The 26,747-nt window shown below is 41.1% G+C and overlaps 1 protein-coding gene and 1 long non-coding RNA gene across 3 annotated transcripts in view; one reads left to right on the top strand and one right to left on the bottom strand.

Annotated features, from left to right (window-relative positions):
• LOC128420733 (uncharacterized) overlaps positions 1-26,218 on the bottom strand; it is a 42,757-nt gene extending 16,539 nt beyond the window's left edge. The window contains exons 1-18 of one of the 2 annotated variants that reach the window (XM_053402585.1): positions 25,677-26,218; positions 24,115-24,177; positions 23,188-23,307; positions 21,517-21,594; positions 21,341-21,436; positions 20,007-20,568; positions 19,180-19,379; positions 17,864-18,276; positions 15,838-15,992; positions 15,527-15,735; positions 11,826-11,965; positions 10,346-10,456; positions 7,905-8,063; positions 7,358-7,481; positions 6,091-6,300; positions 3,656-4,527; positions 2,436-2,575; positions 1,358-1,486 (exon numbers count right to left, since the gene is read on the bottom strand). In XM_053402585.1, coding sequence (XP_053258560.1) covers positions 1,358-1,486; positions 2,436-2,575; positions 3,656-4,527; positions 6,091-6,300; positions 7,358-7,481; positions 7,905-8,063; positions 10,346-10,456; positions 11,826-11,965; positions 15,527-15,735; positions 15,838-15,992; positions 17,864-18,276; positions 19,180-19,379; positions 20,007-20,568; positions 21,341-21,436; positions 21,517-21,594; positions 23,188-23,307; positions 24,115-24,177; positions 25,677-25,727 — 3,832 coding nt within the window. In that variant the 5' untranslated portion in view covers positions 25,728-26,218. The remainder of the gene's footprint in view (positions 1-1,357; positions 1,487-2,435; positions 2,576-3,655; positions 4,528-6,090; positions 6,301-7,357; positions 7,482-7,904; positions 8,064-10,345; positions 10,457-11,825; positions 11,966-15,526; positions 15,736-15,837; positions 15,993-17,863; positions 18,277-19,179; positions 19,380-20,006; positions 20,569-21,340; positions 21,437-21,516; positions 21,595-23,187; positions 23,308-24,114; positions 24,178-25,676) is intronic. The other variant, XM_053402586.1, reaches the window with a different exon arrangement.
• LOC128420735 (uncharacterized) lies at positions 1,942-24,325 on the top strand. Its single transcript, XR_008332107.1, has 3 exons — positions 1,942-2,058; positions 6,745-6,834; positions 24,184-24,325. It is a non-coding gene; the product is annotated as an uncharacterized LOC128420735 (long non-coding RNA).
• Positions 26,219-26,747: the final 529 nt, after the last annotated feature.

Genomic DNA, 26,747 nt, shown 5'->3' with positions numbered 1-26,747 from the left:
TATGATAATTAAAATGCACACTAAAACAAGTCCATCAAACCATTAAAATAAACATCCAGTTAATACAATAAAGAAACCCATTAAAACAACATAATAATTAAAAAGAGAACATAAACTATATTTAGGAATAATTACCATAATAATTTAAATGTAAGTACATATCACCATGATGGTGGGGGCTGGGGAAGACAGGGCCTAGGTTGATCATCATGCTTGCTTGCTCAGCCTACAGTCCAGGTCCTAACTGTTGATGGGCAATTTCAAGGGCTCTGTTTTCCCTTCTTTTAGATCTCTATTTTTAAATCTGACTTGGACTGGACAGACCTTCAAATAGAAGACATCCTTCAAACAGAGGACTGCCCTCTGTAGAATAGGACACATGACCACCCTACCCATTATCAAGCCCATAATCACTTAGCCCAGAATATGTCTCACGCCACCCGAGCACAATATCATGAAACATGATATTACTTGGCATTGTATTGCAGCAGCATAGAATAAAATAACACCTGCAATTGACAGCAACTGGGGTGCCTATTTAAAAATAACAGCAATGTTTTCAGCCCCCCAAAGTGTGTATTAGGAGTTTGTTCCGCTTTCAGAAACGCTTAAGTGTCTCAGTAGAGACTGTAGGTGGGATTCAACACATTTGTTATGTCAGTGCAAGGACTTTAGGCTGCACACACTGGAACTTCCCCTCCCTCTCCGCACAAATGTAGATATAGCTGTATTGCTTCTGGCCCAGTCACAAAGCTTGCCATGTTAGCAAAAATATTTTTAAGAAGACTAAGTGCCAATGACCAGGGGCAGTCTTCTCATCAGGAAAAGTGAGGCTCAGGCAACAGATGCTACAAGGCAGGGAGCAGCAGGAAGGTTTTGGAGTGTGTGTGTGCGTGCCCGTGTGTGCCCTGTGTCCTCTATGCCTGCATGCTGTCCTCAGGGGTGGTGGACAATGTTGTCCCATTGCCAGCACTGGCATGAGATTCAGCTGCTAGTCACTTTCTAAATGGGGATGGGCACCATCTTGTATTTTGCCTCAGGCAGCAAAATGTCAGCAAACAAGCAGAGCGGCCAAAACACAACTTATAAGAAACAATGTGATTATTTTCTCTCTCTATCCAAACCATAAAGAAAGGTCTGATTGCTTTTCTGGTGGTGCGGAAGGGACTGAATGGTAAGAATTATAGATGCAATGCTAAAATGATATACATAGGGAATAGACATCAAGCAAAAGTTGCTAGAAACTTCGTAACTTCCGGTCTTTAGCAAAATCTTGCAAAGGGCTTAGAAGGCTTAGAACTTCAGCTCAGATTCACCATTAAAAGGTTTCTAAAAGGTTAATATTATTCTCCCTTACCTCTCAGAAGGTCGCAGAGAAGTCTACCAGGTTCTATAAGGCAGGCTGTTGAAGGTAGAAGAACAGGAATAGAAGATTTCCGACACTGGGACAAAAGAGCTGGCAGATAGGGATATTTTTTGGGATCACCTGAACCAACACAAAATAATATATGTTAGTCATTCAATGAGCTGGTTTTAAAACAGTAATAAATATGAAATGGGTTTGTTTTTTTTACCCTGTTGCCTTGAATTCTGCATTATTTCAAATGTTTTTAAATGTATGCTTCCATCCCTACGGGTGGAGAACCTCAGGCCAAGGGGCTGAATAGGGGGCCATCCAGGTCTCTTTCTCTCTGATCCTCAGAAGTCTCCTCAGGCCACAATCCCCACTGTGTGTGTTTCACACCTCTAATGTTTTTTGCCTGACTGGAATGTGTCCTTGAACTCTGAAAATGAGTCAGTCTTCCCTGGATGGAGCACAGAGAGGAGTGTGTGTGTGTGTGTGTGTGTGTGTGTGTGTGTGTGTGTAGAATCTAGACTACAAAGGTAAAATTTACATTTGTTCTGCCCACTTTTACCTCTGGCCCCATCACTGGCCCCATTCCTCAGAAGGGAATGCAGTCCTTAGACTGAAAAAGGTCCCCAGCCCTCAATTACATCCTTACATTTGCTCCAGTATAACTTTCTGCCTCTGGTCATGACTAATCCTCCGGGAAACATGTAAGTATAGTTTGGTTCTGCCAGGGCCATTTCGCCGCTTGAGGCAAAACAGGAAGTGCCACCCTGTCCCGTGGAAAAGTGGCGCATGGAATCAGCGATGATTTTGGGTGAGATCTCATGTGCCCCCAAAGATTCTAGTGCAAATTTGGCTCCAGTGGCAGAGAAGGTGGGACGTTTGCAGAGGCACCACTTTAGGGGTTTCCACTGCCTGAGGCAGTGGCCTCACTCTGCCAAATGGCTGGGCTGGCCCTGGGTTCTGTCTTGGATGCTTAAGTCCCCGTAGTGACAAATAATGGTTGGAGCTCAAAACAAAATATCAAAAATATAGAAAATGCAAAATACTTGCTTAAAAATCTAAATCTCATAATTTTCAGTACCTGGGGCCACTGGTTTATCTGCTGCAACAATACGATGAAGGCGGCCTATAAGCTGTGAAGCCAACTGACAAGGGTCTTGTAGTAAAACTTTCTTGGATAACTTGAGCGCTTCACTTAATAAAGTTAAGTCACGTATAGTCCTGTGGAGGAGGCAAGGGGGCAGGAATCACATCCCATTTGAGTTTCCTTGCTCTAATATCAATAAAACACTAGAGGGGTTTTTACAGAGAAGTGGTTTTTACAGTGAAACACTGTGGGACTCATCTATTTATTGTTAAGAAATGAAAGGCCAGCTGAGGGGCAGGATGGAAACTAAACTCATAATAACTTGATTAGCATGTAACTAGAATCTTTATTTGAATGTAGCTTTGATTGTTAAACAAAATGGATTGCTGAACAGTGCTATAAACAATGAAAGTGGTTTGGAAGATAGAGCAATATGTGCCCACCTTTCAGCTAGCCTGCTGCCCTTAGGTGGCATGAAGATCAATTTACCTGTGTTAAAGTAAGGCCCCATCTGCACAACACGTTGAAAGCAAGATCATATCACTTTTAAGCAGTCCTGACTTCACTCAAAGAATACTTAGAACTAGTTTTTATAGTGCTGACAGTTGTTAGGAGACCCCTATTTTCCTGTCAGTTACAGTTCCCAGAGTTCAATGGGAAGAGGGATTGGCTGTAAACCATCCTGAAAATTATAGTTTTGTGAGGGGAAGAAGGGTCTCTTAACAACTCTCAGCACTCTTAACAAACTGTAGTTCTCAGAATTCTTTGTAGTTACCAGAATTCTTTGGGATAAGCTGTGGCTGGTGGAATCTACACACGTATTAAAAACTGCTGTGAAAATCCCTTTTAAAAAAAGTTTTTAAAAATACGTTGAATTTGGCATAGCTCACTGTTGCCATCTAGTGTCACATTTGTATATTGCACTTTACAACACATTTAAAGCGTTTTATTCGCAGCTGTATAGCTGGGTCCACTGTTAAAAATGGTATCAAACTGCTCTAAATGTATAGCGCAGATGAGGCCTAAGAGTCAATGGCCACCACATAGAAAAATGGAGTGCACCATTTTGTCTTTCACCTGAGGCAGCCAAATCTCTTGAGCAGGCCCTACTATCATACCAGATTAGTTGATGACAGGCTGTAAGTATGAGGGTTTGTGATTAAGTAAAACAAGCCCTAGACATTCACAGTTGTGTTCTACTGCTGTAAGCCTACCTGTCTGCATCGATAGCTGCTCTTAGATCCGCTTCAATGCTGATAACTGATGAAGCCCAGGCTTTGTATAAGAGAAACTCATAATTAAAGAGACATTCTTTGATTAAGGCAGTAATATTCTTAGATTTGATGAGGTGATACGGAGCCCCAAGGAGCTTACGAACGTTAAAGGTGTAGCTGATCTTGGACTCTTTTTCTAAAGTCCAGGCCAAAGGTTGAAATGCAGACATTTCAATGAGTTTATGTGGAATTCTGTTCAGGTAATAATCTGCAAAGATGGCATGCAGCGATGCCTGGGAATCCTGTGTTCTGAGATATCTGTCCATGCAAACATGTCTCAGAGATGTATGAGCCCAATTAAAAACATAAGTGTGGTCAGTTCTTTGCTCTTTCAGGTGGTCTCCAAAATCATCCAAAAGTTTCAACCACAGCACTAGCGGGAATGCTGAAATTGAGACTTTTTGGAATTTAGCTACTTCCTTAATAACCACATCATCCGTTGACATAAGGTGGAGCAGCTCTTCCTGAGTAATGCCATTTCTTGAAAGTGTGGTATAAGCTGCCATCTTTTTTACAACTTGTTCTCCGTGGGATTTTTCCAATCTGTTCAGTGTCCATGAATACAGATCAGGTATATTTTGAGGAAGACGCACCTCTCCCTCTGGTGTGAAAGATGTCCATAAACAGGTCTCCTTATAGGCACAGTATACATAAAGTGGTACTGGGCAGGCTGTGCATGCTTCCATTAGGCGATCATGCTGTTGCTGGGAAAGTCTTCGGCAATCCTTTTCTAACCAGGAGCTGACCATCTCACTGATTTCTCCAAATGTCAAAGGAGGTATTTGTAAAATATTCTCTTTCGCTGTTATTTTCTGGGGAAAAGAAGCATATCTCAGTTATCAGATCAGAGGCAGATTTAGGGCACTTGCAGCATTGAAACTATGATGTAGTGCATGCGCAAAAACAGTAGGCAAAAGATGGGGGAGGACCAAATTCTGGCCTCGCACAGGGTGCTGCTGAAATTTGAAAGACCAAAGTCTGCCCCTGATCACATTGTCTCCAGGCCTGATTGAGTTGGTGTCACTTTGCCAGCCTAATACAAGACAGCCTATTTACCGTAAAATATAAGAACCAAAAAAGGATTTAATATTTCTGGATTTCTGCACTTCTTCATCTAATAACCAGATTTGTGGGGCAGATAACTATACCTATAAATCTCTGCCAGGATTCCACAGGTTGGATCTTCAAGTTTTGAATCAAGACTCAGGGTTAATACTAAACACCTGTGTGGCAGTTTGACTATAAAAGATAGGTGGCATGTTCTCTTTTAGACTAGACAGATCAGAGAGGGACTGGAGCAAAATCTGACACTCTCCTGTGTCTTACCTTTCTTGACTCACATCTGATATCGGGAAAGGGCTGGGGTACAAAACACAGACGTAACTGACCTTGGAATTATGGCATAGACGTAGAATGGCTGCCTTAAATGCAGGGATTTTTGATCCTGGTCTTTGTTGGACTTTCCAAGGACAGGGGACAAAAAAACCCACATTTAAAGGGGGAAAGGTACAGGACGACACTGGGATGGGGGAAGTGTCATGTAGATGCCCCTTTGTTAATGTAGAGACAGGCTAATGCGAATCCACATTTTGCTCCAGTGTGGGAAAACCCATAGAGGAAAAAGTGTATACACACCAAGAAAGTGAAACAGAACAGTTTCTATATGGCCAAAGAAAGAAAGCTTTTACAAGCTAAAGTCCTCCCTTTTCAGGGTGCTGCTGTTGCTTTGGGGTGGGTGTTGTTATAAATCTAGCACTCTCTTACCTGTACTTTCCTATTTGCCCTGGGCTCCTTTGAGAGGAAAGGTAGAATATAAATTCAGTAAATAAATTACTCAAGCTTTAAATAAACAGATACCACAAAAGTACCATGGGCTTGATCCAATGGGTCACTGTGGGTACAGCAACACTCACATTTAGAAAGGTCTGCATAGTGCATAACAGAGTCAGGATGCACTCTGAGGCCTAAGCCCATGAGCACTCAATATGCTAGTCTATTATTACATGGAGTGGGAGGTCTGGGTACAAGTTTCATATCCCCATCCAACTTACCTCTTCCACTTCCTCAAGGAAAGCAAGATTAGGGCACGACTCTCACTTTTCCCTAAGGATATGGGATGGGGCACAATGTTCTAAGCCCTATGTGGGAATCCATAAGCATTTGTGCTCATGGTGGACTGGATCAAGGCCCTTAAGGTTGTAATCCTGTACACACCTATGTGGGACTTAGACCCATTGATTTCAACAGGACTTTCTTTCAAAGATAGGATTGTGCTGAAAGTGTCCAGTACTGACCCTACCAAACTGCCCTGGAATTTCCCACTGTTTGAGAAAGTGTGGAATAAGAAACAACAACTGAATAAGGTATCGCTTTACCTCCAGTTTTTTGAAGACTGAAAAACTTGATTCGGTGCATGTGGAAACAATAAAATACACATTCTTTGGTAATTCAGGAGGTATCCAAGGAAAATCTGCAACATGTTCCTCTGATAATTCATCTATGCCATCCAGACATATTAGAAGTGGTTTGTCTTGTGTGGCAGACTCCAGTAAAGAGAGAAACTCTTCCACCAATCCTTCAAAATCCTTTTTGAGAAAGATAGCAAACATTTTAGCCAGTCCCAAGTAGCTATTGATACTGTGTTGGGTCACAGGAACAGAGATGCCTGAAAATTTCGTTCAACGTTTTTCAGCTAATCAATTTGATTTGCATTCATTGTTATCCTTTAGCTGACATATCCCAGAAGGTTGTTACCTTTTCCAGATAAACCTTTTCCTTCAATAAATGTTGCAGAAGTACTTCATAGAGGAAAAGATGCTTCAAAATTACATGTTCCAATGAGCCAAGTGATATGTTTCCACAAAAGTTCATAGTCCTTATTCATTTTTGCTGCTATATCCAAATCAAGCACATCTTCAAATTTTCGCAACACTGTTTTCAGCTAAAAGCTATGTATAAAAATGTGTATATTTGTGAAAATATATGTGTGAAAACAATTTGAATTTTCATGCACTTAATAAAATTCACAGGTTGATGTGGAAATGTGACAAAACAGACTTACGAATGAACACATAAGAAACTGATATGGCGTGGAAATAAACCAATCTATTCATTCCTAGGTAAGAATGATTATTATTGTTAAAGACTATGATTGAGTAAAGAGCGGAAACGAAATGTCAGCTCAGCAAAAATAATGGATACCAAGGGATTCCTAATAGCTTGCAGAATATTAAAAAGGTGTTGGCAATAGAAATTGTGGGAAATCTGTCTTAACTTTGGAGATGTTCTCTGACATGAGTTGGCTGTAGACATGCAACACATTACAGTGTTTGATGATGCAGTGATGGAGATGTGCCTCAGGATCCCCTTTGCTTCCCCGTGTTGAACTGATTATAAGCACTGTCAGCTGTAACAGCACTGGTCATTTACTGAAAAGTGTTTCTTGGTTTCTGACCTTTCATTATCTGAGCAGCACTGTCAGCATTGTGCTTGAGCTGTTTTGTCATCTTCCACTCCTAACTTTTATTTCTTGCTGAATCATGTGGAGGGAAAAGTGTGTGCATGTAGGTGCTGCTGCTGTAAAAATGCAACAGTATAATTTTTTCTTTGAGCCTTAAAAAGAAGGAAAATTTAATTCATTACCTTGGATAAATTAACCGAGACCTTGTAGATAGAAGCTATCTGGTAGCAAAGGCTGAAGAGAGTCAGTCGGATATTTCTGCTTTCACCACTAACACCAATAAATCGAATTACAACTCTGAGGTTCCTGAATGAAAAGGGGGGGAAAGCAAATAAAATAAAATAGCTTTTTACCTTGCTTATGAAAATGTTTTCTTTTTAATACATGTGTTTAGCTGTTAAATCAATGTATGTGTGCTGTTACTGTATCATCTAGTTGAAGGTGGACTTAACGTTGTGAACAGTGAATGTTGGGCTCATTGTAAAATATGCAAATATAAAGGTATTAATTTAGTTTATATATTGTTATCAATATGGAATAATTTTACATTTCACAGAATTCACAGCACTCTGTGATACCAGCTAAGACAAATCAAAGGGGGCAAATATGGTAGCTAGTAAGCAGCAGTTGGGAGCTGGGTATGAGTGACACTGGGTTTATCTCTATTGTCTTTATTCAAGAACTTTTATCTATGTTACAAATATGTGTGAGGCTGCGAGAGGCCCTTACCCAGATATCCAGCTAGGAGCCAAAGAAGCGGCTTTTGCTATGACGGCAGTTTTCCCGCATCCAGCCTCTCCACAAATTACAACTAGCTTTCTGTTCGAGGATGCAACACGATTCTTCAGTTTGCACAAAAACATTTCTCTTCCTATTAGACATTTAACCCTGTTTTGAGAGGGGAAACAAAACACTATTTGTGTTTAGTCACCACTGTGTACTGGCTGATGCTGTGCACACACCATACCTTTAAAACACATTTAAAGCTCATATTCCCCCACAAAGAATCCTGGGAACTGCAGCTTCTTGAGGAAGCTGGGAATTGTAGCTCTGGGAGGGGTAAACTACATTTAATATGATTCTCGGGTGCGAGTGGGCAGGGGAATGTGCTTTGGATGTATCTGAGAGCTACAGGTAAGTGGCCCAGCACTCCTAGGAGATGCTTGGAGGACGACTTATTTTTATTCCTCCAACAAGGGGCAGAAAGTGAATTAGGGTTACCCATTTGTAGCAAAAAAATAAATAAATGTAGTTTTTCTCAATCTAGAATCATTCATGCTCTTCCACAACATGCTACTTTCAATCTAGATTTAGTCAATCCAGATAGATCCATCCTGCTGTTCACAAAGGATGGTATGATTACTTGATAACATGTTTGACAACTCTCTCCTTTGTTATCAGTGCCTTTTCCTTCCCTACATGTCCCAGGTGAATGAATAAGGAAGTGAGTGAACAGGTTTCTCAAGAAAGACAAGAGCTGAGCAGTAAGCTCTTGCAGTACTTTGGGATGCTGGCTTGGATAGTGATGCATGTGGTGGGGCTTAGTACCTCCTACTGACACCAAAGCCACAACAGTTTACCTGGACAGGGATGGGGCAGGATGGGACTGAGTTCAGGGCCACAGGGATGCACCAGCAGGAGAGCTGAACTGCTGCCAACCCCACAGGTGTACCCATGCAGACCTGATTTCCCTGCTGCCTGTCCCAACCCAGCCTGGTAGTTAAGTAGCAACAGCAGCAATGTCAGGAGAGTAACTCTGCCCTAACACACGTGCTGCTGCTGGCTGGCTGCCCCTGTAGATATGTAATGTGGGGCAGTAGATTTTGCTGCAGTGTTTTAACTATTTGGCTCCTCCTATGCTTAGCCTGCATGTTTCCAGACAATATACAAATACTCATAAAGAGAGATCTGCAATAGTGTGGTGAAAAAGAAATCTAAGATGAATTCAGTGTGCGCTACCCAAGTGTGTGCAAGACTGGCTTGCCATAGGTGACAAGAGGCTGACACAGGCCAACTGACAACCATGATTTCCAGGGGCTGAAATGAACCTGTGAATAGGCAGCCACCACAGCTAATGTAAAGTTTTATAGACTGGTTCTATAACTCCTTTCGCAAGGATGGAACAAAGCCCCAGACAATGAGGATCCAGGGGCCAACATGATGCTATATTTTGGGTATCATGCCAGACTGGTGTTAGGCTAGTTGCCACCACTGAGATTGCTGTGTTGTGGAGTAGTGCCATTCTAGGGATAGGGGACCAAGTGATGGCCGAGACCTTTTGGAGCCACGGCTTTGGTCCTGTATACCTTAAGGAGGATCTCCACCCCACCGTTCAGCCCAGACACTGAGATCCAGCTCTGAGGGCCTTCTGGAGGTTCACTCATTGAGAGAAGTGAGGTTACAAGGAACCAGGCAGAGGGGCTTCTTGGCAGCTGCGCCTGCCCTTTGGAATGCCTTCCCATCAGATGCCAAGGAAATAAACAACTATCTGACTTTTAAAAGACATATGAATGCTTCCACAGATAGGGAAGTTTTAAATGTTTGATATTTTACTGTGTTTAATGTTTTAATTAGCTGTAAGCCACTCAGAGTGGCTGGGGCAACCTAGTCAGATGGGCGGCATATAAATAAATTATTTGATGATGAAGATGATGATTGAAGAAAATCCAAATGGTGCCTTTTATGATGGTAAAATTTCAGTAGTAGAACTGAATATTTGATAATATGCTGTCCATTAATGGTACTTTTAAATCCACCTTCCCCAGAGTGGATTGTCTCACCTTGCCTAATGAGCCGGCCCTTCAAGGGCACTGGAAAACCTTATATTAGGTATCATCTAACGTCCAGAAAGCACTTTGGTGGCATGTTGGTAGCAGAGAAGAAGTGATTTACAAGAGTACAAATTTTATTTCTCAAACATGTCTATGCTCTGGTAAGAGGCAGGGGTGTGGATGTGAGTAGGAATTGGTATCATTTAATTTTCCTTCATATACGCTCTTATTGAATGACTAGAATGCTGCTCAAATAAATGGGTAGGTCAGATTTTCACTTCAACAGAGGCTGTTAATAAGATTGTTCTTAACTCACAACTATCATATCAACTCTTCAACTGTTCTCCATCATGAAGCCTGGCTAAAGTAAATTAAGCAACCAAACATCACCAAACTCACAAGGCCTGACAGTGCTGGATATGTTCCAGAACCTCATCGTCATTATGAGTTTCAAAAACTTGCTTTCTTTGCTTAGGTAGCATTTCTTGAATATTCTTCAAATGGATTGTTCTGGTCAAATGAAAACATGGAAGGGAAAAGTTTTAATCCACATTTCAACATTGTGTATAGGTTACAGTGACTTTTGGACAGTGTTATTTATTTTCTTCCATTCATATCCCAGCTAGATGCCACCACACATGTAGTTGTTGACAACCATGTGAGGATGTGGAAAAACCTAGTTCCTTTTATGAATGTCCAAATATGAGGATATACATGGAATAATGCTGGTGATTATTTAATCACAATTTCCAGCATTCAGAAGTGACAAACAAGGGAAAAGACTATCCTTGTAAAGACATGCACAAAATGTGTTTGTGGTGTCAACATTCTCATATGATTGTTGGCAACCACATGGCAAGGGTTAGCCAATGTGATGTCCTCCAGTCCTCGGCTGCAACTAGTTAGGACTGATGGCATTTATAATCCCCAGCCTCTGGAGTATGCCTTATTAGCAACCCCACAGCATAGGATCTATAAGTGCTCATATTTGAATCATTTTATTAATGCTATTAATCACAATATTCAAAAATCGTATGGCTTTTTAGCACCATCACAAGTGACTAAAACAGCTTTATTTTCTCAGCAGTGCCAAGAATTACCATTACCTCCTCCTGATTTAGACACACACACACTTCACATAGTATTAGGTGCCACTGGGTACCCATCTTCAAGCCCTTATGCCCACTTGCTAGAAATGGCATTTTGGAAAGACTTCACCTGAAGTCTAAAATGCAACTTTGGACCACTGGATCCTGCTCCCTAACCATTTCCACTGACCCTCCTAGCATTGTGCCTGCATGGGTAGCAATTCTTAGGGAAGGTCTGTCTGCACTGTTTTTTGACAAGGAAGCCAAACCATACTGTATTTCTTTATTTGTGAAAGTACAAGAGGGTTGGGGGGGTTTTTGTTTTGTTTTGTTTTGTTTTTGGCTTTCTTAAATCGTGCACATCCTGCCTCTACTAGAGACCAATCAGACAACTTTGGTAAGTTGTAAGTACTGTATGATGGAGAGAGTTACCCCCTGTAACTACAGGTCCTCCCAGGTATATTATCTCTGAAAATGAAGTTCTATTCTTAGCTATAATGTCTAATAGCCATACAGGCCTATCCTCATGAATCTGTCAAATCCTCTTTGAAGCCACCTAAGTTACTGTCCATCTCCTCCTCTTGTGGTAATTACTTCCGTAATTAACGTGAGGAAGTGAAACAGAGCAAACAATACATCAGAAATTTTCAACTGTCATATTTTTTAGGCTTTGATTATTTAAGGTGCCATGGGAAAACTACTTCTATATTGAAGTATAATGGAACGAACCTTTACTATTAAGTTATGTATACATTAAACTGTTTCACCAAAGAAGCAGTTATGTGGCTGACCTGTTGAAGTGATTGATGACAATTTTCTGAAAGTCATTGCAAAGGCACTCAAGGTAGTAAGCATGGGATCTGTTGGTGGTGGGGCTGATGCCATCTCTTCCCCAGTTAATGCTTTTTCTGTAGATATTTGTGTGACGAAGCTGTAAAGGCAAGCCTATAATGTTGGCATCATCAACCACCCAAGCAAGCAAACAGCTGACTGAACAATACTGAAGAGGATAACTGTCTGTATCAGAGAAGTTTTGAATCTTAAACTGAGTCTTTGTGCCAGAGTAAGATCAACTTAAGGGTGGCGCTGTGGGTTAAGCCACAGAGCCTAGGACTTGCCGATCAGAAGGTTGGCAGTTCGAATCCCCGCAACAGGGTGAGCTCCTGTTGCTCGGTCCCTGCTCCTGCCAACCTAGCAGTTTGAAAGCACGTCAAAGTGCATGTAGATAAATAGATACCACACCGGTGGGAAGGTAAACGGAGTTTCCGTGCACTGCTCTGGTTTGCCAGAAGCAGCTTAGTCATGCTGGCCACATGACCCGGAAGCTGTACGCCGGCTCCCTCGGCCAATAAAGTGAGATGAGCGCCGCAACCCCAGAGTCGGCTATAACTGGACCTAATGGTCAGGGGTCCCTTTACCTTTACCTTTAAGATCAACTTAAACCTGCTTAATCCTTTTGTAGTAAAAGTTCTTCATACTTATAGTTCAGACCCTCCAAGTGTCCCTATTTTCCAGGGAAGTCCCTGATTTAGAGAAGCTGTCTTGGTTTCTGATTTGATCCCAGAATGTCCCACATTTCCTTAGGATGTTCCTATTTTCATTGGAGATATGGTGGAGGGTATGGAATTATCTTTGTCAGGAAAGCATTGTTTAATGTTTGGATTAGATATAAGGATTTATTGGAAAATAAAACCCCAAGGTGGTTGTCACCAATGGAGGCTAAGGCTCAGAAAAAACTTAACATGGAGGCCAAATGGCCAAAATATTGGGAAATTTTGGAGCAAGAAGGGGACAGACTGAAATTGCAGAGTTTTGAGAAATTAAAAGATAAAGTGCGAGACTGGCTTCATTATTATCAGATAATGGAGGCTTACAATTTGGATAAGAAAGTTGGCTTCCAGGTGGAAAAATCCAAATTGGAAACAGAACTGTTAGAACCCAAAACTAAGACTTTGTCAAAAATGTATAATTTGCTGTTGAAATGGAATACTCAGGATGAGACGGTTAAATCTGCAATGATTAAATGGGCACAAGACATTATGTTTGCTGACTGGGAACAGTTATGGACCACAGATATGAAGTTTACGGCATGTAATGCCTTAAGAGAGAATATTATGAAAATGATATACAGGTGGTACATGACCCCAGTCAAGCTTGCAAAAATCTATCATTTGCCCGATAATAAATGTTGGAAATGTAAGGAAAACGAAGGTACATTCTTTCACCTTTGGTGGACGTGCCCTAGGATTAAGGCTTTCTGGGAAATGATATATAATGAATTGAAAAAGGTATTTAAATATACCTTCTTGAAGAAACCAGAGGCCTTTCTCTTGGGCATGGTCGGCCAATTGGTGCCAAAGAAGGACAGAACATTTTTTATGTATGCTACAACAGCAGTAAGCATACTTATTGCAAAGTATTGGAAGACGCAAGATTTACCCACTCTGGAAGAATGGCAGATGAAGATGATCGACTGTATGGGATTGGCAGAAATGACTGGCAGAATCTGTGACCAGGGAGAAGAGTCGGCGGAAGAAGACTGGAAGAAATTTAAGGACTATTTACAGAAATATTGTAAAATTAAAGAATGTTGAATGATGTTGGATTGAAATGAAGGGGTTTCCAGCTGTAATGTTTTGAGATAAGGATTTGCTGAGTAAATAATTTGAATTGGAATACAAGAAGGGGAGGTATGAGGAGGTCAGGGAAATATGTCATTGAAAATTAAGGATTGAGAACTGTATGTGTTTTTTTTCTTTTTTCTTTTTTCTTTTTGTTTGTATAAAATTGGAAACTCAATAAATATCTTTATATATAAAAAAAGAGGGTATGGAATTATCTGACCCCCAAGCCGTCTGAAAGCAATCCTGTACGGGGAATTTTTTTTTAAATGTTTCATGGTTTATTATGTTTTTATATATGTTGGAAGCTGCCTAGAGTGGCTGGGGCAACCCAGTAAGATGCGTGGGGTATAAATAGTAAAATTATCATTATGGAATGGGACACCCTTATTTTCATTGGAGAAATGTTGGAGGGTATGGTAGGTTATGTCCCCAGGCGTATTTTATAGGAATTAAGTTTCATTTAAACAGAACCGTTTCATTAGGAACATGGCCATCCAGTGTTTAGAATGCAGTATGAGATTTTGAGTAACACAGATCTAGCTGATGCTATTTCTTTAAGGATAAATTGAATGCAAAATAATAATACACGTTTCATTGACTATAGTTTATTTCAGCCTAGCAAATGAAGATGTTTCTTTCAAGCTTTATTATGTTGTAACAGTGCAATGTTCTGGTCTGACATCGCACAGAGACATGCTGGGAAAGGAATCAATGAAGACCTTTCCTTTGAAAATAGTAAGCCATTTCTGTCAATAGCATAGTTTGAAGCTCATGCTGAGAAATGCAAATAAATGAAAACGGTGCTTCCTATTCGGTTCCCTCAAGTGTGTGGGGGGTTAGAGTGTAGGTTTATACATAAAAGATGAAGCGATGATATTTATTTTGTCAGGTTTTACATGTTCATTAAAGGTTCTATTTTGCTTCCATCATTTTCAGGTCTAGAGCATGGCTTAAGAAAGTCAGTGACTAATGACAAGCAGAGGTAGCAATAAAGATAGGAAGAGGAACAAAGCTTTAAAAAGTGCATATTGTGGGATAACTGAGAAAGATTACAAATTCAGATAACAGGATTAAAATAAATTAAAATCAAGGCCAAAAGTGTCTGGTGGGGGGCAGGGTGAGGTGGTGAAAATGTATATAATAGTACTTAGAAATGGTTTCTGAGAAAGGTCTGAATTGGTTTACCGAAAGCAGGCAGAGTATACACTTGCAGATCATTATGTAGAATGCAGTGGTAGACAGAGTGGGAAATGTTTTCTTTATTTCCTCATGGATATTGTGGACAGCTTAAGAAAAAATATTTCTTAAGTGATGTTCAATACATTTTGCCCGAAGCCCCTGCACTGCACAGTTCAAGATAGAGACCCCAGGATCCCCTATGCTATGTTATAGAGCAGGGTGGGTAATCTCAGGCTCGGGGGCCAAATACAGCCCTCCAGGCTTATTGATCTGGCCCTAAGAAATTTCCCCAGGCCACACTTACTGGCTCTACTGCACCCCCCTACCCCCAATTGTTTTGCCTGGCTGGAATGTGCCTTTGCACTCTGGTGGTTCCTCTTGTATGTCTGGATGGAGGATAGAGAGAGATGTGTGTAGAAATTTGCCTACTGTACAAAGGTAAAATTTACATCTGTCGCCCTGGTCCCACCCACCACTGGCCTATGTCCCTAGAAGGGAATATTGCCCTTGCACTGGAAAGGGCTTTCCACCCTTGTTAAAGAGGATGATGTGGTACAAATCTCATATCCCATGATATGTCATCAGGGCATCTTGAGATATTTTCAACCAGAATATCCATTGAGATGCTTCTATAGGTAGCCCAGGCCCTATGTGGCTGACAACTACCAATGATGTTGTGAGCAACCTACCCTAGAGTGAATGCTTTTCACAAAGTTCTGATGTGCTTCATACGTTGTTTTGTTGATCTCTGGTCTTAGTGGGTGAACGTCAATATATTTTGGTGCATGGGGACTTGACAGACTGGACTGCAGATCTGTGATGTCTCTTCTGAAGCAGTGACAGTGATCCTCACACTTTCCCTGGACCTGGAATCCTTGATCCACTTCTTGTTGCAAAACTTGCAAAACAGAAATGATTCTATTTAAACTACTCAAATAAGCCACCACCCATATAATAAAGCAAAACAATATCCTGGTCATATATTGGATACCTTCCTCACCTGTTCTGAGCAGTGTGGTGGCAGCTTCTTGTCCAAGAGCAACTGCAGCATATTCTTGAAATATCTTATGCAGTTTCTGAAAAGACGCCATCCATTTGTTCTTCGCTTGTTGCCTGCGAGTAGGATCATTGCTGAGGATATCTTGGTACACTGTGCTGTGCAGACAACATGAAATGCATGAACCGTGAGAAACAGGCTAAAAACAAAGAAATATACAATTGCCCTTGCACTGGATGTACAAATGTACATCTTCAAAATGTACAATTCGCCAGCGCCGTGAAATGCTGAAGAGTAGCCCCACAGACATGTTCCATTCGCAAGTGAATTTTGGATGGTTGAAAGGAAGATGGGAGCACAAGTCAACAGATCAACGATACACACAGTGGCGTAGTGTGGGGGGTGCAGGGGGGCCGGTCGCACCGGGCGCAACATCTGGGGGTTAGGGGGCGCAAATCCACAGGTTAGGGGGCGCAAATCCAGGGGTTAGGGGGCGCAAATTACTTGCCTTGCCCCGGGTGCTGACAACCCACGCTACGCCACTGGATACACAAATGCCCATGATACACAGAGCATAGTGATTCATAGCACAGGACAGTGTCTCCATTTTATGGGAAGAAAGTTAGGAGAATCCTCAAATAAACACACAATCCAATGCCTAATTTCTCCTCATTTTAGCCATATATTATGGTCTCCATAAGCTTCCAAAAACAAATGGGGGAAAACAATGTGATTTTTCTAGAAAAAGAGGTGCTGGAACTTACCATGAGCACCTCCTTTGTTCTCTTATAATGGCAATGGCACCCACCTAAGAGGTGATGGAACTGAGTTCCTGCAAGTTCCGGCTGAGAAAAAGCCAGCACAATTAATAATAATAATAATAATAATAATAATAATAATTTATTTATACCCTGCCCATCTGGCTGAGTTTCCCCAGCCACTCTGGGCGGCTCCCAATCAGTGTTAAAAACAGTACAGCGTTACATATTAAAAACTTCCCTGAACAGGGCTGCCTTAAGATGTCTTCTGAATGTCAGGTAATTATTTATCTCTTTGACATCTGATGGGAGGGCGTTCCACAGGGCGGGCGCCACTACCGAGAAGGCCCTCTGTCTGGTTCCCTGTAGCCTCACTTCTCGCAATGAGGGAACCGCCAGAAGGCCCTCGGCGCTGGATCTCAGTGTCCGGGCTGAACGATGGGGGTGGAGACGCTCCTTCAGGTATACAGGACCGAGGCCGTTTAGGGCTTTAAAGGTCAGCAGAAAAGATGTCTCTGTCCCTCCATGATTCCCTCCTATGATTCAAGCACTGGCTTTTAGCAGATAAAACAGCAGATATTTCTGGCATAGAACAACTGTCTCTGGATGTAATATTCATGGAAGTAAGTGACGAGAATACGTATTTGCACGAGGAACTGTTTGGGTTCATTTTAATCTCAGACCAAACTGCAGTAGACATAGCCAACACATGCTTGTTCATGGACTAGAGCTCAATAAAGGCTCATCCATACTTTCTGTTAAATCCAGACCTAGTTCCATTTTCAATTTGGTCTCATGCTGGAGGTTCCGTCAAATTTTTGCCTCGGATTTTACTCCAGGACAGGCCCCTGAAAACCAGTTCTTTCCCATTCATTCTCGTAGTCTGCTGTTCAGATTGTCTCCACCTCCTGCTCTGCCCACTCATGGCAGCTGGGTTGAGCAATGACATTCATTCCCCCCCCCACAGGGGGGCATCTTTATACTAAACTCAAACATTCAGACCTGCACAAACACAAACAAAGCACCAGCATCTGTGAGGGGGAAATGAGTCTGCACATTGGTTTCCTTTTTCACGTTAAACTCCTTTTGCTGGCCAGCAATAGCCAATTGAAGTAAATGGCATGCAAACCTCTGATGCAGTACTAGAAAGGGAATTTGTTTACAAACAGAGCAAAATGGACAGCAAATGCCACAACAGTTGTCCCAACCCCTTTGGGTTTTTGCCAAGCTTCTGTAATTTAATAATGACAACAATAATGACAATAACTAACCAAATAGGTTGAAGTCTGTAAACTGCAGGGATGTAGTTTTCATCCAACCTGTACCAGCAATCCAGAAGTTGAAGTTCTCTCTCATATTCAGCTACAGTCTTTTGGGTGAGGAGAGAAGCATTAGAAAACTCCTGCCCATTTGAATTAATCATTTCATATTCCTTCTTGCTGTTTGTCTCAGCTTCAGGTTCTTCTGTTGAGACACTAGGGCTCAGGGCATGTTGATTAATATCACCTTGGATTTCATTCTTTTTATCTACTAGAGTTTCTTCCCTCAAACCACTAGACAAAGTATGCTTTGACTTTTTGGTACTCAGCTTCATTTGTTCAATTGTGGCTTTGATCGCCTCTAAATCTTCCTTGGCTATTACTGCTGGGAGAGAGGGGTCGTCATGCTTTTGCCCAATAAAAACCTGAAACAGAAAACCAAAGAAGAGAAAATTGGCTTACAATGGAACCAATAAAGCCTTGGTGCATTTAATGTTTTGTGAAGCCAGTGGCATTCCATACTGAGGCTGCATACACACATTCAAAGCACATCTGTTATCCCTTATAGAGTTAGAATACCCAAAAAATGACAGTGCCCAGAATTCTCTGAGAGTAAAAACATGCTTCAAATGTGCTGCAAAGATATACAGTGGTACCTCTGGATGCGAACGGGATCCGTTCCAGAGCCCCATTCGCATCCTGAAGTGAGTGTCTGCGCATACGCGAGCGGCGAAACCCAGAAGTAACGCACTCTGTTACTTCTGGGTCGCCGCGGAGCGCAACCCGAAAATATTCAACCCGAAGCTACTGCAACCCGAGGTATGACTGTAGTGCATAAGAATAACCTAATGAACTGAGGCAGCAGAACAGTAGCCTAATGAACTGACTGCTACTAGGGGTGATCCAGGTACAGGAGTGTAGCTAGCTGCTCTGGCACCCGGAGCGGTGGGGGTGGGGCAAGCTGTCCACGGAGTCCACCTGGCAGACGCAAGCCCCATACTGCCATTTCGATGCAACACGGGGCCCCCAGCCATCGCATCACTCCCAGGAGAGATGTGTGGCTTGGTTGCGCTGCAGGCCAGGCCCTGCGATAAGTGCTGCCCCCCGTGGTGTGCCATTTTGTCACCCCCTCAGGGATAACACGCAGGGTGAACTGCACCCCACACACCCCTTATACGTCCCTGTCCAGATATATCCATTTTTGTTTTGATATAGACTTCCCTCTCTCTTCCATCCAATGACTTACGAAATGGAAAAACCAAGCCCTGAAATGGCATTTTAAAAACTCTCTGTGTGCTTAACGTATTGCAAATTCCATCTGAACTTACAACAAAGGTTTGGAATCCCAACTGCTGGCATTTCCTTAATGTCTTCATATGGAGGGAAGCCATGTTGTGATTGTTAGTGATGCCATCTTTTATCCCCCACCTCAGGTCCACCATCTGGAAGTCGCAGCCTCTCTCTTTACAGTATTTGTACAGCCAAGGAAAGGACTTTTCCATTAATGCATTTCGTTCTACTTCTGAATCTGATTAAGATAATAAAGCAAGCATATTACCTAAACCAATTTGTTGATTAAAAGCAACATTTTTAGAGCCCGTGGAGATATAGAAGCAACTGGCAGACTTTCAGTATATGATTTATAGGCTCACTGCAATGTAAAAATAAGGTGCTTATTTGAATGGAAAGGGGACCAGGTTCTGGACTCTAGCACCACTAGTTATCATGACTTTTAGGAGCATAATTTATTTCACAGGCAATTGTAAATTCTCAGCACACACTTTTCAGATTAACTTGCTATGCAATATCTGGTGTATTTTTTTGTTATTTTGATCACTTACATTTGCAAAAAAAAAAAAAAAGCAGAAAACTGCACAAGCAAATTACATTAAAATTTTCTATAATGTGATTTGCTTGTGTTGTTTTCTGGTTTTGTGCAAATCTGAGGTATGAAACAAACGAACAAAAAAAGTATAGTTCAAGAGCACTCCAGAAATAGTTACCGGCATGGCTGGAAAAGGAATGAAAACACTGAGGAGATAGTAGGTGAGGAAAGTGACAATTTACCTATCCACCCCAAAACACCAGCTTATACCACAATAAATCTGTTAATCTTAAGATTTTTAACACAAAATTCTGGTGCTCTTGGTTGTACCTTGATAGGCTCCACAGATATAGATCATGAAGATTTTCCTTTTGGATAAACATGGAGAATTGATTTGTCCTCTAATGGCAGCTCTGTTTGTATCGCCATCTGAAGACTTGCATGGATAGCATTTGGTTTCATTAGTTATTCCCTGGTCTTGAAGCAAATGAGCACGAAAGGTTTTTACTTTTTCAGTCTGGGTTTTCAGGTGAGGTAGACTGGATGATGAGGATCCACAGACAGCAGCTCTGTCTGCTTTATCTTCTGAACTATTTACATCTGATAACATTAGAGAACCCGATAACACACTTCTCGATAAATCCATTATCCTTCTGTTAATTTTCTTTTCATCAGTTGTCTTGGTGTTTTCTGAATGGTGGGTTTCTTCACTTGTTTGCCTTTGGAGGAGCCATTTGTTTGTATACATTGATTTCTGGGTTTCTGTTTCTTTGTGTCTAGAAATTACAACTTTTTCAATCAATTCAGTAGTTTTATCCCCATCCGGTGACTCATTTGAACAAACACTAAAACTTGAATAGTGGCATTTCATCTGATTTATGTTTGCCTCCGGCTAAAAACAAATAAATGAACAAGCCCACAATTAGTTAGATAGCCTTTATAAACTGCCATTTTAATTGCATATATACTGTTGAGCATGCATTTCTCTTTATCTCATATACACACAAAATGAGCGTTGACTTCTGCAGTAGTAGTACATATAAGAGATGTAAGATTGGAAAAGGAGGCTTAAATCATGCTTTGTTGATTTTTAAACTACCTAAATTTGAAATGCTTCACATTACACCAGGGTTAGCAGACATGAAGCCCTTCAGATGTTTGACTCCAGCTCCCATCCGCCTCAGCCAGCATGAATAATGACCATGGATGATGAGAGTTGTAGGCCAACAACATTGTCCTCTGCAAGGATCTTGATCATACATGGACAGCAATGCATAGGGAGAGGGGAGACCAATACAATATCTGTTTTTGGAATCACCTGGCACTGCAGAATAATATAATTATAGAAACATCCTAGCGGAAGGCTGCAACAACCTACGCAGTGTTGGGGATGCTGCACAGGCCAGCACAACCTCACACCAGGCTGTGCTGGTCCCCACAGCGTCTCCTGACATGACACAGGAACACCCTCCCATCAGATGTCAAACAACTATTTGGCTTTTAGAAGATGCCTAAACAGCAGCCCTGTTCAGGGAAGTTTTATTGTGTTTTTATTTTGTTGGGAGCAGCCCAGACTGACTGGGGCAACCCAGTCAGCTGGGCGGCATATACATAACAAAATCCTTATCCGTATCATTATCATCATCTGGTGATTTGTGTCTTACCCTTAGAATAAACATCTCTGGGTTTCTCACATGTGTTTGACTTTTATCCTCTGATGTGTGTCTCAGGCTTTTCGCAAAATGGAAAGACGTGCAGTGCTAGGGACAAACAAAGCAAATGTTAGGGACATTTTGTTTTCCACCCCTTTCAAAAAATTTAAAGGCAAGTAATTACCTACCTTTAAGTGTTTCCTCACTTGCATGTCTGTTTCTTCAGTTATTTTCATATACGGTACATGCCAATGACATTTTTGTTTCTAGAAGTAATTTAATAATATAATATAAAAATGGTAAATGAGGGAATTTACTGATGGTGAGGTATTACTTTTAATGACTGCGCTTCCCCTTGCAGAGCTAATTTCTAGTGTAGTTTAACAATCAATGCCTATTCCCAAGGTACTTGGGGAATTGTAACTCTGTGAGGAGTTGGGGTCTCCTAAAACTCTCAGTACCCTTAACAAATTACACTTCCTGGAATCCTTTTGGGAAAGACATGGCTGCTTGAAGAGGTATGATACTGCTTTAAAGGTGCAGTACAGATGTGGCCAGAGAGATGTAAATGGGCCAAAATTTGTGAATCTTTCAAGAATGTTTTGACCCTACAAAAGTTTCTTTTTAATGCCCCAAGGGTCCACACGAGAACATTGCTGATGAATATATACATCATGTGAAATTTTACTTGTAGTATCATAGACTTGTAGAGTTGGAAGGGACCACAAGGGCCAACTAGTCTACACCCTCCAACATTTCTCCGATGAAAATAGGGACGTCCCATTCCATAATGATAATTTTACTGTTTATACCCCACACATCTTACTGGGTTGCCCAGCCGCCCTAGGCAGCTTCCAACATATATAAAAACATAATAAAACACTAAACATTAAAAAAAAACCAAAAACCTTCCCTATACAAGTTTGCCTTCAGACAATTCGGGGGTTTGATAACTCCATACCCTCCAACATTTCTCCAGTGAAAACAGGGACATCCTAGGAAAAGTGGGACATTCCAGGATCAAATCAGAAACCGGGATGGCTTCTCTAAATCAGGGGTGTCCCTGGGAAATTGGGACACTTGGAGGGTCTGCTAGGCCAACTCCCTGCTATGTAGGAATCTTTTTGTCCTACATTGGGCTCAAACCCATTAAGAGTCTCATGCTCTAGCGACTGAACTATAGTGACGGTTCTGTTCACATAAATGGGAAGAAATATATTTTCTAACAGTGATTCATAGCTTCCCTGGGATTAATGATACTCAAGCTGAAACCAGAGTTCCTACTAATTATGAGTACTTCTATTTAAAAAGCAGGAAAGTTATTGGTTCTCCTTTGTTTTCATCTTCCTTTAAACATATGTTTGTATCAGTGTATGACAACAAGGCTTTTTTTGCATGTCTTAAAGGTAAAGGGACCCCTGACCATTAGGTCCAGTCATGACCGACTCTGGGGTTGTGGCACTCATCTCGCTTTATTGGCCGAGGGAGCCAGCATACAGCTTCTGGGTCATGTGGCGAGCATGACTAAGCCGCTTCTGGCGAACCAGAGCGGTGCACGGAAACGCCGTTTACCTTCCCGCCGGAGCAGTACCTATTTATCTACTTGCCCTTTGGTGTGCTTTCGAACTGCTAGGTTGGCAGGAGCAGGGACTGAGCAACGGGAGCTCACCCCATCACGGGGATTCGAACCGCCGACCTTCTGATCGGCAAGCCCTAGGCTCTGTGGTTTAACCCACAGTGCCACCCGCGTCCCTTGCATGTCTTAGGATTAAGCTATTACTTAGGTTATTAAACCATTCATGCTTTGGGAATACACAGAACCTCATTAACCTCACCATCAATCCAGAGCAGTAACTCACCCCAGTCCATTTTGAGCAAATATCTTTGCACACATATTTCTGTGAATGTGACATCTGTGGGGAGAAGAACAATTCTTGGAGGCTTCTAGAGTGTCCTCGGCTATGCAAATTACCGGAAGGCTAAAAAGAAAAATAAATGCATGTGGCAGGTTTGGTATAATCCCTTTCATTTCATTAATTTATTACATTTCTATACAACACTTCATCCAAAGATCTCAGGGCAGTTCCCAACATAAAAATACAAAAATACAAAATAAAAACAAAAATACAAATTAAATAATTAAATTAAATTAAAGCACTACTGTATGTACTTTATTTGATTACCCAGCTATTCTTAATATTCCACAAGCTAACCGATGGTGTCTTCAGACTGACATTTTACTGTGGGAAGGGTTCAGTCGTATACTGGATGTTAGGTTGGTACAATTAAAGTGGATTTAAATGCTCTGTTGTCCTAGCACAACAAATCCACTTAAAAAGAAACCCAGATATTTTGCAATATGGAAAGTGATAAGGAAATGTATTTAAAAATGTGGGGTGTACGAAGGATGAGTGGAAATATGTGTAAAGGTCCTACAAAACAAATCAGGAAGAATGCTCATAATTACCCCCACAGAAACAAATCAAGAGGAATGCTTAATTAGATTGGGAAAAGTCTAACCACCACATATGCTTCGTGCAAGCAAGTCTGGATGAATGCTTAAATTTTTTTTTAAAAAAAAGTCTGGATGAATGCTGAATAAATAGGTTGTCTGGAGGAGCATCAACTTACATGCTAATCAACAGTGATAGAAATTTAGGTTGTGATTCCTAAAGGAACTTGATTAGGGAGTAAACCTCACTGACCACAGTGCAATTAATTTCAAGTCAGCAGGGCTAGAACTCCACCACACATAATGAAAAGTTAATTATTGTTAAAATACTTACAGTCACAATATTATCCAATCGTCTCTTATGAATTGAAGGTAAAACAATTGTTTCTTTTTCACCCTGTAGGAAATACAGCATAAAATTTTGCCGTGCCTCAATTTTGCAAACTACGCATTCAGCCAAAGCCAGATAAAAATAATGTCTGTTGTTGCAAGACTAGAAAAGTCTACATAGGCTCTGGAAATGGTGTGTACCAATTTTATAAAAATGAATCTGTATCTGTATACAAAATACATAACAAAATAATTTTTTATATAATTCTACGTAAAGTGTTTGGACCCCCCCCCCGAATCCAAAGGAAAGTGTTCAGAAACTTTAGCTGGCCCAGAATGCTGCAACCACATTTTTGAGTGGAGCAGGTTACAGGGAGAATTTTACTCTTTTGTTAAAACAACTTCGCAGGCTACTCGTCCATTTCCGAGCACAATTGAAAGTGCTGGCTATGACCTACAAAGCCCTATGTGGTTTGAGCCCAGGCCTTCTGAAAGATTGTATCTCCCTATAAAAGCTTGTGCAGATGCCAAGCTCCTTAGGGGAGCATCTTCTCTTGATCCTATCAACATAGGAACCATGGTTGGTGGTGACTCAAGAGAGAGCTTTTTCCATGGCTGCTTCCATACTGTGGAATTCCCCCACAAGAGAAGTTAGACTTGCTCCCCTCTTTGTTACCCTTCCCCCTGCAGGCTAAGATCTCCTTATTCAGGTAGGCCTTTGGAAATTAAGGTGCAGATGAGATCACTGGGCTGCTGGAAAGGCAAACTGATACCAGCAGATAAGTGAGAAGTGGCTGTGGTGCACAAAGGCCTCTGCATGATCTCACATGATCTTGCTGAAATCCAGAAGTTGCAGCCGTGCAACTCTGGTTAGCAAGGCCAGAGGCAAGGTCGTGTGTGTGGTACATGTGTCGGGCAGCCGCTTGCTATTTCACCTCAGGTGGCAAAATAGGCTGAGCCTGCTTCTGTGTCTGCAGGGGCCTAGGGCACATGCTCATTTTATGCTGGCTTCTAATGGTTTTATGTTGGCTGTATTGATATGTTCTTAATTGGTCCTGATGCTATTTGATGGTGATTCTGTATTTATTGATTCATAACTTTTGTAAACACCAAGATGACTTTGTTGATAAGCAGCATTAAAATGTTGTAAATAAGTAAATATGATATATTACATCTATTCTCCCTTTCTTAATCTCTGAGAATTTAACAGAAAGATTGGGCACTTTTAAACTGAAACAAAGTTACAGAGGAGGGAGTATAATATAAAAGCTAGCATAAAAATTCAACAGCAGATTTATTTTGAAGCAACAGTTTAGATAAGGGATCATAACCTTTCAATATTAATAATGTGTTGAAATCCGGTGACAGTTTTGAGTTGAAAATAATACAAGGGTTAGGTATCTTTCATCTATGCTTTTTAACACCGGGGTTCTTACACAGCCCAGATACCCCCTCCAGGAACGTGAGGGTGAAATACAAAGTTTTTGAACAGAAACCAACATAGTAAAACTAGTTTTAAATTACAGTTTTAATAAAATACCTAAGATTTACTCAAAAGGTACTTACTGTATGTAGAGGCTTCTGAGACAAAATTCCTTTTGTGTAAGCTGCCCACATGGTTTTTGCACAGATGTTTAAAGTCAGAAAATGTAGAAAGTCAGCTTAGAGGAAAGTTTTATTTCATTGCCTCTTGGGTATTGGCAGATTGTTTTAGCTCTCTCCTAAGAATCAGTTAGTTGTACTCCAAAACATATAACCGAACATCTTCTTATGCTTCCTTCCAAAGTTATAATTTTAGTAAGAAGAGAACAGATTTAGTAAGAAGACAGCAGGGCACAAATCTAATTACAGGTACTGCTGCATAACTGAAAGTATTACCAGCCAATTGCAAACTTATAATTTCACATTTCCTTCATTTGCCTTTGAGAAGTATAACACGTATTTACAAAACACCCATGACGTAGTAGGATTTTCTCTCCCACAGATGCTTCCAAATAGCAAACAAAAAACCCATCTCTCTTCCCAGCGCTATTTTTCTTCTCTGCCTCTTGGCGTATGGAAGTGAGTAAGTTTACTGATTCCCAGGCAGCGCTAACCCATAGCAACATGCAGTGGCAAAACCTGTTTGACTTGCCATTCAGATTTTAGCCTCCTTTAAGAGCTGTTGGCTAGAACAGTCAGCTCCAAAGCCAAATAAAAAAGTGGAAAGAGAAAAACAACCCCAATAGCTGAACATTATTAATGTGCTCATAAGAATGTGTTCAGCACTCGATATGAATCTCTACCTTTATTTATTATCTCACTTTATTACAATTACAAGTAGCTTAAAACAGATTCCTATACAAATTGTTGCGAAAAATAATTAAGCCAGTGTTGTCTGGAGTTTGTTAGGTGGCTGTTTTTTGCTGGTAAGTAACAATGAACGAATTTATTAATTATACAAAATCAATTGAGCTAGGTTGAGCGGCAACAATTGTTTCCCAATCAGTAGAGTTGAAATGACTCATCAGGATAGTTGACCCCTAAACCACAGCCTGCCTATCACACATGGTACAGCTTTATAGAAGACAATGATGCAACATGGGACCAACCACACAGAACCACTGTGAAATTATTTCAGTTGGTCTCAAGTTTGAG

The sequence above is a fragment of the Podarcis raffonei genome, chromosome 9, assembly GCF_027172205.1.
Source record: "Podarcis raffonei isolate rPodRaf1 chromosome 9, rPodRaf1.pri, whole genome shotgun sequence".
Classification (NCBI taxonomy): domain Eukaryota; kingdom Metazoa; phylum Chordata; class Lepidosauria; order Squamata; family Lacertidae; genus Podarcis; species Podarcis raffonei.
Note: the sequence above shows the minus strand (reverse complement) of the source record. Positions and strands in the feature narration are given on the sequence as shown.